The sequence below is a fragment of the Aythya marila genome, assembly GCF_965140915.1.
Source record: "Aythya marila genome assembly, chromosome: 24".
Taxonomy (NCBI): Eukaryota; Metazoa; Chordata; class Aves; order Anseriformes; family Anatidae; genus Aythya; species Aythya marila.
In genome coordinates, this window is record NC_139065.1 from 582,734 (window position 1) to 596,331 (window position 13,598).

The window sequence follows — 13,598 nt, forward strand, 5'->3', positions numbered from 1 at the left end:
GTGTGTTGCCTTCCTCATCACCTGCCCCTGCAGTTTTGTGGGGACGCCCCCTCCCCACACGTTTATTATTGGAGCCAACCAGATGAGCCTTGGGTTGCTCAAGCCCTTCCGCAGGGCTTTTAAGGAGGGTACAGATACGTTGCAGGGACAGCCAGGCATAGATAATAACAGAATTCATCAGGTTTTCTTTTGCTCTCGTTTATTGCTTTTTCCTAGAAGACTGGTTACAAAATTAATCATTCTAATCTCTCTGCCTTTGAGAAACGTGCTATAGGAATTGATGCACGGAGGGAGATGTTTGCAACTGCCAGGCTACAAACATCTTTTTTTTTTTTTTTTTCCCTAATGTCTAAGGCATTTCTTTTGGCTTTCCCAATCTAACAGCACTGCATCATCCAGTAGGTTCGTATTTACCAGCCTCTGCCTGCTCGACTTTCCTTCTAAACCTTTTTTGGTGAAATCTGTACTGGGGAGCAACATGAAATTAACAGTGTTGATTGCTTGGCTCTTATTTTCGTGACACCTGTGATTTGTCTTAGGTTCATCCTAATCCTAAGTTTTTTTCCAGTCCTGGAATCTGGCAGTTTCCTTTTTGAGAGCTCATTCAGAAACACAAAGAATTTCATGTTCTGACAGTTTGGCACTTGCACGTCTTCCTTTCCTCCTCAACCTGGATATGCATTAAAATATTCATTTTAATCTATCTCACATAATTGATGCTTCAGCAGTTTGTATGATGAATGAGCAATTTTATGGAAGAAATAAGCAAAATGGGCTGAAAAGAGCTGGGTGAAAGGAAGATGATTGGTCCGGTCCAGGCAGCTCGAGCAGCGCCGTGAAACAGATTGCTGAAAAGCTCCTTCTGTGTGCTCAGCTCAGCGCTCGGGGCACTTCAAACAGACTTCGCCAGTCACTTCCATTCATCATCCAGCGCTGAGAAAAAGGCAGTCACAAAATCTCTGCGACCCAGATCGCTGTAATGATGAGCAGCAACTTGAGCAGTTTTCTGCTCTCAGTGGTGGAAGCAGCGTAGGAGTGGTTACTGCGGTGTCTGCTGGGATTGGGAAGACTGGGAGTGATCCACTTTCCTTTTTTTTTTTTTTTTCCCTCTTTTGTAAATTAGAGACTCAGAAGGAGGATGCTCCCCTTTGCCAGAGCTTGTATCAGACTCCTGTTTTTCCAGTAGGCCATCTGGCCGCCTGGGGAGCAGGTTTAATGTGTGAGGCTGGAGCACAGGAAGATGCAAAGCACGCGAGCTCCTGGCCGGGATGCTCCTGCTTCTGCATCTCGCCCTCGCTGCTGGAGCCCCGTGGGGACTGGAGCAAAGTGCCTGCAATCTCAGAAACCTCCCTGCAGTGCTGAGCTGGGAGGCATTCAGACAAGGATCGTTTAATTTTTTAATTATATAATCTTTCTCCTTTTGCTTTTTAATTTATCATCGAGGCATGTGGAAAAAAAATAATGGTATCTCGACGTCTTAGCCAGAAATACTGGTTAAGTGTGGGTTTGCCTGTTTGCGCTGCCTTTTTTATCTTTTTCTTTTCCTGTGTTTGTAGGCATAAATAATCTGGAACCTATCAAATTTGCTTAACTCGGTAGCTATTATGTACGCCTAACCTGCAGAGCGTGAGGGCTCAATCAGGCAGGTATCGCGTTAGGAGGCAGCGATAACCGGGGGAAGTTATTCTTGCTGCACGTAGCAGGAGATGCACTTGGGCTTTTCTAATCAGTGGGAAAACAGGGATAAAATACTAGAGCCAGTGTTTGAGCCTACCTGTTGGTTTGTTTCTTTGTGAATAGCAGCATTGGGATGAAAAGACAGCCATCTGTTCTCTTCTCTGCTTTCTCCAGTTACTGATCTGGATGTCTTCCGTAATAAACCCTCGGAACAGGGGGAATTCAGTGTGCTTTATCTCCGTCCTGCACCTCGGAATCATTAGAAATATTAAATTACGGACAGGGGGTTGGAAATGTTAAAGATTGCACTGCTCAGACTGCGTTTCTGAGGTGTCTGTCATGAAACACTATCACCTGCTGCGGTTTTTGCTGGTAAAACGTTTTGTAGGAGCAAAGCTGTCGAAGTGGGCAGGCTCCTGCAGCCCACACAGGGCCATGGTACGTGGATGTCACTTGCAGGTGGGCCTGTCCTTGTCCTTCCCCTCCTTTCCCTCAGGGTACTGTGTGCCTTTGGATTTCTGTTTGGTTTTGACAAGGTGCCGTGTACAGCTGTGTCGGGATGCTCTGAATTTTTCCTTGTGGACGTTACAAAGCCTTATGGACAGACTGCAGCCCAGGAACTCTTCCCCAGCAGTACCTGGAGCCGTTCAGATTCTCGTTCCCCTCTGCCCAAACCGAGAGAAGCGTTTTGTCCGACGGCTGGCAAGGAACTGAAGGAGTTATCCCCCCATAGAGGCCCGTGCCATGCTTCAAGTACCAAATAATTGCCTGCTATCCTTAAAGGCTTTTTTGAGGGAGCTTCATATTGCATTTACATTTGTTGCCCAATGCTTTACAAGCAACAGCTACGAGCTGTTGATGGTTGGTCTCTCTCTTCCCCCCTCTTCCTTCTTTCACCTTAGAGGATGCATTGTACCCCCCTGAATCCCAGAGCCCTGGTGTTTTTGCACAACCTGGCCACGTTGGCTGCTCGCTACAAGGCGGCGATTGTTGCCCAGCTCGGTGTCGGCACGGCTTTGGGTTTGCCTGGAATTTCAAAGTGATTGTCAAACCCAGTATGTGCACTGAGGAACAGGGTTAAAGCAGTAAGTTAAAATCATTTCAGCAGCGTGTTAGAATAAACAGGATAATGGTTGGGCCATCTCTTCTTGGACTCCTCAACAGAAGGGAAATGAAACATCTGTCTGGGTCTAACCGTAGCTTCATTGGCTTTAATCTCTTTCAATAACTGGAGGCTAAGAGGTGTAAATCGTATTAGTAATACAGAGATTTTTCTTGATCGTTGATGCTCCTGCTGCAGAAGAGGATTTGGAGAGGTCTGTGGGGGAGCAGCGTGTGCAGGGCAGCGCTGCATAGCAGGGCTGGAGCGCGGCGCTCGCCTCTCGGTGCCCTGCAAGGTGTGGCATTGCTCAGTGTGCCTTTTGATGTGCCTCCATTTCTCAGATTTTCTCATGGAAGCTCTTTAGAATGCGAATAGAAACAGTTTTAGTGTGAATCCTGTCTGTGATGAAGAGATGAATAGTGCCACTGAACTCACAAGGAAGCTGCTTCGCCCTTCTTTGCATGCAGCCTCTTCAAAGAGGGCTTTGCATACGGAGGTGCCATCCTCCAGTAATTAGGGATGTGACTCTTCGGGCATTTCAGTTGTTTATTAGAAAACCAGAAGCTTATCTGTTCCTTGTTTGTGGGTTTAGCTGAAGCCAAACGTTTGCCAGCGCCAGCTCTCCATCCACTTGTGTCCAGCTGCGATGTGGATTTGTTGACTGCTCACTACCTAGCTGGGAGTTTAAATAAATATATTTTTAAAATCTGACACTTGGTTGCAAGCTAGTTCAAGCGTCAGCCAGCTTTGACAGCCAGTTATGTCCCTCTGCAGTTTTTTGTTTTAATTCTAACGTTTTAGTGAAGGAAACAAGTTTGAATCATACAGCCTGAGGTTTAACTGCACATCTCACTAATGCGAGTGTCCCCTGGGACGGAGTCATTTATATTGATAGGGTTAAATTGTTTTGCATTGCAGTCCTTGTCATTTAAAACAACTAAATAGGTATTAACACTGCGCTCAGATACAGGCTGGGGGCTGGGAGCTGGAGGACACTGCAACAAGGTCTCCCTCCTGGATGCATCCCTAAATATTTTGCCAGCCCCCGCCTGAGAAGCCCCATTTTGTTCTGTGCTGGGTTGGCACTGCCAGCTCATGATGGACGCGTGGTTGAGGGGCAAGGGGTAAGGAGCGAAGGGGCAGCAGGGCCATGAACCAGATGCAAGGTCATTGGAAAGCAGCAGTGCTGCAGATGTGAGTGTAAAGGAGGTGCTGGCTGGCTTGTCCTCGCAGCCCGCAGAGCCTAGCTTTGTCAAGGAATCTCCTTATGCCAGCAAAATTGTATTGCCTCTTTTGTGATGGTAAGTGAAGCGTGTTCGTTCCTGATGGCTTTCTTACTCTGCATTTCTTCACCTTGCATATTCTAGTGCATACCAAGCTGTCCTACATTCAGTATTACTCAATCCTGCTAAGATCAGAAAATCTAGGTGTTTCTAGTCCTGGTGACAAAAATCTCACGTTCTTTGGAAATTTCTTCGCCTCCACACTGGAAGGCTTTCCTGGCTGCACACATACAACATTTCAATTTATTAATATTGTTCGTGCAATTTGGCCGTAAGTGGCTCTGGGCAGAGCAGTTAGTGGATTTGCTAGCATAAATAGTGGTGTTTAATTGAGCCTAGATTATTTGTGGATGCAGAGCATGTTCACTTCCTCCGCCTTTTTGCCATCTTCCCCAATTAACTTTCATTTCTCTGTTTTTGTTGCAGAGTAAGGAAGTGGGATTGCAGCTCCAGGAAGACTTGATGAAGGTCCTGAATGAACTCTACACGGTAAATCAAACTGACTTCTTGGCATCGTTTCAGACAGAAGGAAGAAGTGTTTGACTTCTCCCAGCCTGCTGTTACAGCACAGACTAAGCGTCAAGACTGATAAATGCCTGCAGCCTTTGCGATTTGAGGCAGCCTGTGTACACCAGTCTGTGTAGCACCATAAATCTCACTTTTTCACTCTGCCTTTATATTGTTTCAGCTCTATAGGTGTTGGCTTCGCTTCCCAAAGATCTCACCTTAACCCACACCTGCTGCTAGCTGCAGTGTTGGTTTTAAAAAGAGTAAGAGATGCTTAGAATTATCTCCCGATGCACTACAAATCTTTGGTCGGGTTGCCCCATGCCTGAATTGGATAAGTGTAGTGATTTCGTGTGGTCCATTTCTGGAAATGAGCATGCAAAAGACAGCAAACAACTTCAGCAGCAGGGAGCCCACTGTGTTTATTTGTTCCTCAACTCTGAGCAAAACAGCTCCCTTTGGAGCAATAGCCTTCCATCTGTGCTTTTTGCTTCTCAGTCTATCCAGTGGAGACCTCAAGCAAGAGGCATTGCCTTGAGACGGAGAGGAATGTGTTCATAAAAGTTCATTTGCTGCTTGGGGATTTTTCTTACTGCGTAGATGAATGGAAGAGCCTGTTGTTTGGTTCAATTTTTCCTTTCAGCAGCTGTTACTGAGCTGGCTAGTTGTGTTTTAGAAGCAGAACCTGCTCACGGTTTTGTTGCTCAGATTGCTTTGTCTTTTACCCGCCCTTAATGGCACGCTGAGTCGTTACAGCGAGGTGCGTGGTCTTTCCTTTGCTCCTTCAAAAGATGATCCAGGGATGTTTCTCAAGTCACTTCGGGCAGTCAAAGTGAGGTGGTGAATCCAGTTCAGTCTTGCTGACCCTCCTCTGGGGGCAAAGAGGTTGCGTGTTGCTCGGCAGGGAAGCCAAGGAGGACTGGGGAGCAGCAGCGTGGTGGAAGCTGGAGGCACTTTAAAGCTGAGCCGTGGTTCCATGTGCTGTCACTGCACTTGTTTTACAACAGTGTGGGCACAGTGCATTGTGCTCAGGTTCCTGAAAGGCAGACGATTTACTCGGGGTGTGAAGGTGGCTTTGTAAATGTATCGGTACCTGCCATCAGCTCTGCCTACTCTAGAAATTATTCTGTATTGGAGGGCTCGATCTGATTCAACTTCTGAGTCATGTGTTTGGATGGGATCCTAAGGGAGAATGCAGAGCTGTCTCTAAAGACAGACTTTCAGGAACTGAGATTTATTGGTAGGCCAGGTTCACGTGGCACTGCAGTTGCTGAGGTGACTGGGTAGAGGACATGTACAATCATTTCTGTATGCCCAGTTCTGAGAGAGCATCAAGCCAAGTACTGAGTCACGATAATTTCTCTATCCTTGGAAAATATTCCAGAATTCAGCCTTTGATAAATGAAAGGACATGGGATATGACTTTTCTCTTGTGTCAGAGCTAGGAACTTGAAATTTATTCATTCCTTCTGCTGTAAAATTTTAAATTGCCCCTTCACCAAAAATTTCATTTTCATTTGTAAAAGCCTCTTCTGTTGATCATATTAGAAGGAATTCCTGCTGGAATCTATCACTGGGGGCTTGTGGAACAGCTTTTATCCGCAAACCAGTCTTGTTCTGTTGGCATCATGTCTCTTTTCAGGCAAAACGGCTGTCCATGAAATCGGGGAGCCTTTGCCTGGGCTCTTGACCCCAACAGGGACCCCACTGCCAGGCGTGGGGCAGGCGCTGGTTGTGGCTGCCCATGCGGCGCTGTTAGCAGGATGAAATCAGTAACATTGGGATTTCTCTTCCTGCTTCTCTTGCTTTCTGCCAGTTCTACTTACAGTGACAGAGGAAGAGAAAGTACTTTGCATCTATTATTATAAATGCCTGCTTTATAGTCTAAGCATATGCAGTAGCTGCAAGTGTGTGTGTAAATTATTCAGGAAGTCTCTTTAATACTGGCTGCATTCACATTCTCTTTCATGTTTAAATACAACGTCTCTTTGTATCTGAGAACCTCTCCTGATCGCTGCATGGAGAGAGAGCATGCGTCCTACTTACGTAAAATTATGGCACGGTTCAAGCTAAAGTGGAAGAGGTATAAATGGGTTTTCATCTAAAATACATTATTTGCAAGTGGGATCTTTAGTGAAGCTGAAACTTTGGGGTGTCTTTATGTAACTGTGCAGTTCTTGGCACCCTTTCAAAATGACATCAGAAATGCTTCCTTTGGTGTCTATATGTGAATTGCTTTGTGATTGTGGATAAAAATGTCACTTTATGTGTTATGTCCCCTTTTTTTTTCTGTTTTCTTAACGCAAAACTAGACACGAATATCCTCTCAAACAAATGTGTTTTGGTTTTGTCTTAGGGAATATTTATCTAGCCCTACTTACTTACTAAATAAGAGCTATAATAAAAGTTGTCCATGAAGTACAAGATCTGGGTCTCCTTGAGCAGAAGGAGACACACCAAAAATTATCTAACAAAAACAGATAAAACGAGAAGTGCTTTTTCATATCAAATTTGATTTAAACAAATTGAACCGGAGTTGCTTTGGCAGCAATTATGTTCAGACTTGATTTGCATACAGTTCCTTGAGTCTTGTGATGTTTAAATGACTGATTCATCTGGAGGAAAGACTGATAGCATCCCTTCTGAAACTGTACCTGGTGATGAAAAGCTATCATTTTCGAGCCTTGGCATGTAATTCTCTTTGAATAGTAAGGAGGCTGAATTTAGTCTCTCTTTTCGGGTTTTATGACTCCTTTATTGGACTGTACAAGAAGGCGCATGCCAAAACTAAACAAAGAAGCAGCTGCAAAATAATCCACTTTGATTTCAGATTTGTGTTGAGAGACTTTCGTGTCTTTTGTCGTGCTTTTTTTGACATGTGAAATTTCCCTGAGTATTTTGCCAGTTTGAACGCTTCTAACTCCCAACCAGCGACCAGATCTGACTCTCAAAGACCCTTGGACAGTGACCAGCTAGTTAGTATGATACCTTGCATTTATTACAAATGTGATGGATAGCTATTATGAAATAGTTAAACAAACTTAATTTGGGGCATTTTATTGTCCAAATTCAAAAAATGTTCTTTTCTGGTAGCACGTGACTTATTTCTTAGGATTTTTTCTTCCTTCCCAGCTTGTGAGCTTTCCAGATACAGCTATAACAGTTCTGCCCTGAGACTTGGCAATGCAGCTAACATGGGAAGGAAAAAATTCTGTGTGCCTGATTAGTTCTACAGGTTAGGTAAGCTCATTTCTCCCTCAGCAAATCAAATGGGATGCTCTACAACTCTTGTGTATCATCTTTTGCAGGTTATGAAAACCTACCATATGTACAACGCTGACAGCATCAGTGCCCAGAGCAAGCTGAAAGAGGCAGAGAAGCAGGAAGAAAAGCAGATTGGGAAGTCGGTGAAGCAAGAGGACAAGCAGACGCCACGCTCCCCTGACTCAACTTCCAACGTCAAGTTTGAAGAAAAACACGTTCGACGAAGTTCTGTCAAGAAAATAGAGAAAATGAAGGAGAAGGTACTGCCATAGTCCTGCTGCTGCTTGTGTAGAGTGCTTGAGGAGGAGCCCTTTGTAGTAGCTCAGCACAGGAACTAACAAATTCCATCCTTTGTGACATTCAAACACAAGTCTCATTTTTTATGCAAGTTTTAAATATTCAGGTTTAGGAAAGGCAAAAGCTAGCAGCAGGTTTGTGTAAGGATAATTGAATATCCATTTATATTCTCCTAGGTTTTGCAGTCGTGTCACAACAATTAAAACAAGGGTGGAGTATGAAAGTAAGATCTGCCTTCTTGGAAGTCACGGTTAACATGTTTTTTTCTTGTACAGAGTACAAGATTTTGGGCCAGGTCTTTTGTTTAATGTTTCATGCCAGCTTAATGCCTGACCTCCCAGTGGTACAGGGAGGCACGCAGTCCCAGGCTGGCTTCATAGGCAGAACTGGTTGCCTTGCAATTGGTCAGTCAGGTAGGTAGCTCAGTGCTAAGGCACCTAAGGTTTGTAAGGCACCTTGCGACCTGATAAACCCACCTTGTTCCTTCCTTCTTCCCCAACCACAGAATCTGTTTTCAGATAAGACTTTAAATGCAAAGGTGTCTTATACAGCAATGTTTAATTACTTCAAAATAATTGATCTAAATTCTAAGTCTTTGAGCCCTGGTGAAACTGCAGTCCAAGTGAACTAGAACTGTGTGAGCAGGGTGAGGTTTGTTCAGTGCACTCTGTTTGCTGTTTCTAAAAATGCTGTTCTTGCTGCTGCACCTCTTTTTAAAACATATTCTGGTTTTGGTTTCTCTTTTAGCGCCAAGCGAAATACACAGAAAACAGACTGAAGGCTATTAAGGCAAGAAATGAATATCTGCTTGCTCTGGAAGCCACCAATGCGTCTGTATTCAAGTATTACATTCACGACCTGTCTGATCTCATTGATGTAAGTGCTGCTGCTCGGGTGCTCGCAATGAATATCATTGCCATTAACCCTCACACCTGCCTTTCCTTCTCCAACATCTTATACACCAGCACAACTGGCAACAGCTCTGCAGCTGTGGAGTGATGGCAGCCTAGAGAGTAACAACAGCATGATGATCTGTCATTAATCTGCTAAGTGAGCTTTTCTTAGATGTCACACTCCGTCTGTTACACAGATAGAAGCTTGCCCAATAAACCTGGCATTGAAACACGTAGAAAGAAGAGTTGCTTAGTTAAAATGAAACGGTTTCAATATCACGATGTTGCTTGACATTTTCTATTTACTATTTTAAGCAAACCCTCAACTCAAAGGCACATTTTAAAAAAGGAGAATGTTAACTGTAATATCAGTATACCAGTTGGTAAAAGAAGTCAAGGACAGAAGTGTTTTCTGAAGCTGATTTTAACTAGTTTTCAGAAAAAAATCCTTGCATTTCAAGGTTAATGTTTCTGGTAGCATAGTTTACAAGAGGGATGGATCTCCCTGCTTTTCAGACCTCCTGTTCTCTGATACCCCTGCCCACCAGCTCTACAGTAGCGTGATGCGTTTTTCTGTCATTGGGACTGCAGAGCACTTTGTCAGACCAGTTCTGAAAGGTGTCAGAAGAGTGTCAAAAATGATGGAAGTTCTGCTGCTAGCCCCTCTGCAGTTTGCCTGTCCCTCTCTGCAGAGGAACAAAGAAATAAACTGTCTATAGAAATTAGCCCCCTTCCCTTAGAATGCTCCATGCAGAAGCAGGGTGACGGAGCAGAAGGCAGAGGGAGCTTGTTCCCCAGCTGCCTACAAACTCTGTTTTGTAGCTGAATGAAAGACCCCAGTATTCCAGGGACCTCAATTCTACTCTTGGTGAAATGCAAAGGAAAAAAAAAAAAAAAAGAAAAAGAATCTCCCCTCTTTGAAAACTCTTGAAAGCCTGCTAGGAATCCCAGCATTCCTCACAAACACATCACTATTCCACTTCAGTGTGCAGAGCTGGAGTACCAAATGCAGTGAACATGTTGTGTCTGGGTCACTGGCTGCTGCTTGATCTCATTCTGTTTGCCAAGGAAAGCCCACTGCAGTCACTGCTAAAAACACTCGGTTGTGAAGCCTGAAGGGAACTTTCTTTGTAGGTGGGCAAGTAGCTACCAGAAGTGTGTCTAGTCATAGGCAATAAAGATCACTTGGATCACTGTTACTCAGTCAGCCATTACATTACCTAACATTATATATAGCACATTTATTCAGCTGATCATAAAATCACACAAAATACACCTAGGTGCTTATTAGGCATTTAGATATTTGTTTAAAACCTGTCCTTTGGAGGTCAGGGATTGCCTGTGTTTAAAAAAAATGCTGTTATTTCAAAATGTTGTGTTTGGTGGTACCAAAGAGATCTGTTTCCTTTATATCTGCTCCCTCTTTAGAAGAACTTTCTTGGTTAACATTGGATCAGCTTGAATATTGTCATCTTGTTTTGTTTTTTTGTGGTGGATTTTTTTCTGCTTTTGTTCTTTTTTTACCAGTGATAACTTTATATTCTTCATACTAACTCATACAAGGTGGGGATTCATCTCCCTGACATCAGTGGAATTTGTCTTAATGTTTTTCTTGAAAATCCTATGCATAGTTCCTCCCCCAAATATTGCAAATGTGCTTGTTTCAATTGTCTGCTAACAAACCGTTCTTAGTGCAGTTTTGTGACTCATAGAGCAAAAAATCCATTTAGATTTCATAAACCCCAAGCAATTTTAATACAGGCCTGAGATCTTTCAAGTAGTTCATTGACAAATAGAGGTTATCCAGCTTTGAAGGAAGTGTGAAGTGCTCTTCACTAAATGCTCTTGGCTGTCTGGGGCGGTGATGTAGGCAGGGTGCAGGACCAGAAGCCAAGCCTCTGCACTACATTGATTTCTTGTTGCTCCTCCACAGTGGCCGTCATGACACTGGGTCTGTGTCCATTCAGTTTATCAGAATGTTGCAAATTCTCAAAATCTTTAAAAGAAAAGTGTTATCTGCTCTGTTTACAGAAGGCATGGAAAGATACTGAACTTACCTGGGAGCACAGGAGATGTAATTCAGTTATCTCCTCGTTAAGACACAGTGAATATAGATTTACTAATGCCTTTGATCTGAAGGATTGAAAATTAACAATGATAACCATTGACGGTTATGTGAACCATCTGACTTAAATAAAAATGCAATTTTTAAGTCAGATCTTAATTCTTTTCCTTGATCTAATCGTTTGATATTGCAGCTGGAAATATAATATAAAAGCAATCTTCAGAGTTATTTATAAATCCTGTTAGGCCAAATGCCTTTAAACTGGTCAGATGTGTTCAGCACATTGTGTTCCAGTGTCTGTGGAAGGATAAGAGTGAGTTAAATCTTCATTGTGTGTTAAGAGCAATAAACTGACATAGCCCAGTAGTTTTGAATTCCCTGACTTTGGGGACAGAGGCAGTTCTTTGATGCTAATGCAATATTACAGTAATGGGGAAGCTTGTGTAAACGAGTATCTGATATTTATGGAAGGGTCACTAGGACAGATCTTTTTTTAAAAATGCATGGGTAAGTATGAGTCCTGGAGCTCACTTTGCTCTTCTAGGAATGAGTGTTTTATTGCTGTTTTCTCCATCCTTCCCTTTCCAAATGTAAATCTGGTGCCTGTTTGAAAACCTCTAACTGGCAAAGGGTTAATCAGCTGTCATGTTGGGAAGTGAATTTGAATGAGTTATCATTAAATTCTTATAAAAAATTGATTTCCTTGGAGAGCGATTCCATCAAACATTTATATAACCCAGAAAAGGGATGGCAAGACTGATAGGTTTATAAATGGGTATGCTGGACTTTTAAAAATGTTAAAGCGGGGGAGTGGGCTGAAAAATGTTTTCTGTCACTAGCTTCGATAAAATAAAGCTAAAATACTTTGGCATCTCACCATAGCCCTGCTGCTCGGTGAGGTGGGCTATGAAATATTGAGTCTCATTGGACTTCCCAGTCCCACCAGTGAGCTCCCCGTGCAGCAGAGCCGCGCTCCTTCCCGATGTGAGCGAGAGCAGGGAGGAAAGCTGGCCTCTCCGTGTGGGCATACAACAGCTTGGCTCACAGGGAGAAATGGGAGGCTGCTCCTCTTCAATCTGAGCTGATTCCAGTCGTGGCTGGCCTGTTGGCCCAACTCGGACTGGCTTTCTTTGGATCATTGCGGAGGGTGGCATTATCCTGCGCGTGCCAGAACCAGTGCCTTTGAAGGGCTGTTTATCCAAGGCTGCCTCCACACGTGCAAATTCTCAATCAACTCGCTTTTGTGTTTTTGGCTGCTGTTTGTTCTTTCTGATTGAATGCAGTGTCCTTTAATTCTCTGCCTCCAGTCTAACCAGCAAGCGCTGCTCTTTTTACAAGGCTCCACACCTGCCACAGCGCGTTGGCACAGGAACCAGGCATCTAGCAGTGCTTGGAGACAAATCTGGGGAGAGCTGGGGATGGTCTGCTAGTCAGGCACTCTCTTCTCTCTCCCTCCACCCATCCTTTCTCTCCTTTTTCTCTTCTTTTTTTTTTTTTCCCCCCGCGTTTACACACAATGACAGTGATGAGACCCAAATGATGGGTGAGGAGGAGATTTCATGTGAATTTTGCTTACAGAGCAGCATAGCAATCAAGCAGATGGTCTCTTTCTTTCTTTTTGGATATTCTCCTAGCATATGTAATCTTGTTTGTAATTCCAAGAAGGTGGGCTCCTTTCTCGCTCACTTTATTAGATGCCTGAAAAATTCAGGCTGTTTCTGATCAGCTAATGAAAAGCGCCTTTCTCCCCTATGGTACATTAATACTTGGCTGTGCAGCCGCGGTGGAGATGAAGCTGCCTGATTGTCTTGCAGTGACATCATCCTCATGTCGGTAGTAGCCAGGAAATTCTCGACTGTGACCACTTTCTGCTTGAAAGTTTTTGCTCTTCTGTTTCACCCCAGCAATGAAGTCACCCCAGCCGATCGCTGCTAGCTTTTTGGCTGGCTCTGTTCTTTATGTCTGGGACTCTACAGGTCGTGTTCTTGCTTCCTGAAGTACACTGAATTACGCAATTTTCTCTATCCTTACAGAAAACTGAGTGGAATCATTCAGATGCAGATTAATCTTTGCAGATGATCCAAATCCTGTGGCTTGTTTCTTCCTGTAATACATATTGCATTGTTTTACTTAGAATAATTTTATTGAAGGATTTTGGACTGCTTTCAATGAGAATCAATGCCACTGAAAAAATTATTTGAATTTAAAGAAATACACTGTCATACCAGCAAACATGCCCACTTTTAAGGTGCTTTTTCTTTTTTCCAAACAGAACGAAAGGAGGTCTCTGGTACTCCATGAGAACTCCCCAAACTGTTATAATACTTTTAAGTTGTGCTCTTCGTGGAGGCAAATTGTAACATGATGTAGAAATTTGTATGGGATTATAGGCTCAGTTCTGCTTAGGGATGACTTCAGGGATCCCTTATCAAGATGCCTCTGCAATCAATGAGATGGGAGACTGCTGTGATAGCTAGGAGAGAAAACAACCATGACTTATCCACTTACAT

The 13,598-nt window shown here is 43.5% G+C and overlaps 1 protein-coding gene across 7 annotated transcripts in view; it reads left to right on the plus strand.

Annotated features, from left to right (window-relative positions):
- SRGAP2 (SLIT-ROBO Rho GTPase activating protein 2) overlaps window positions 1–13,598 on the plus strand; it is a 102,025-nt gene that overhangs the window by 51,351 nt on the left and 37,076 nt on the right. For all 7 annotated transcript variants that reach the window (XR_014319022.1, XR_014319023.1, XM_082778538.1 and 4 more), the window contains exons 5-7: window positions 4,489–4,551; window positions 7,878–8,093; window positions 8,878–9,006. Coding sequence is in view for 5 of the 7 variants with exons in the window: in XM_082778538.1 (XP_082634664.1) it covers window positions 4,489–4,551; window positions 7,878–8,093; window positions 8,878–9,006 (408 nt within the window). In the remaining 2 variants the exon portion in view is untranslated. The remainder of the gene's footprint in view (window positions 1–4,488; window positions 4,552–7,877; window positions 8,094–8,877; window positions 9,007–13,598) is intronic.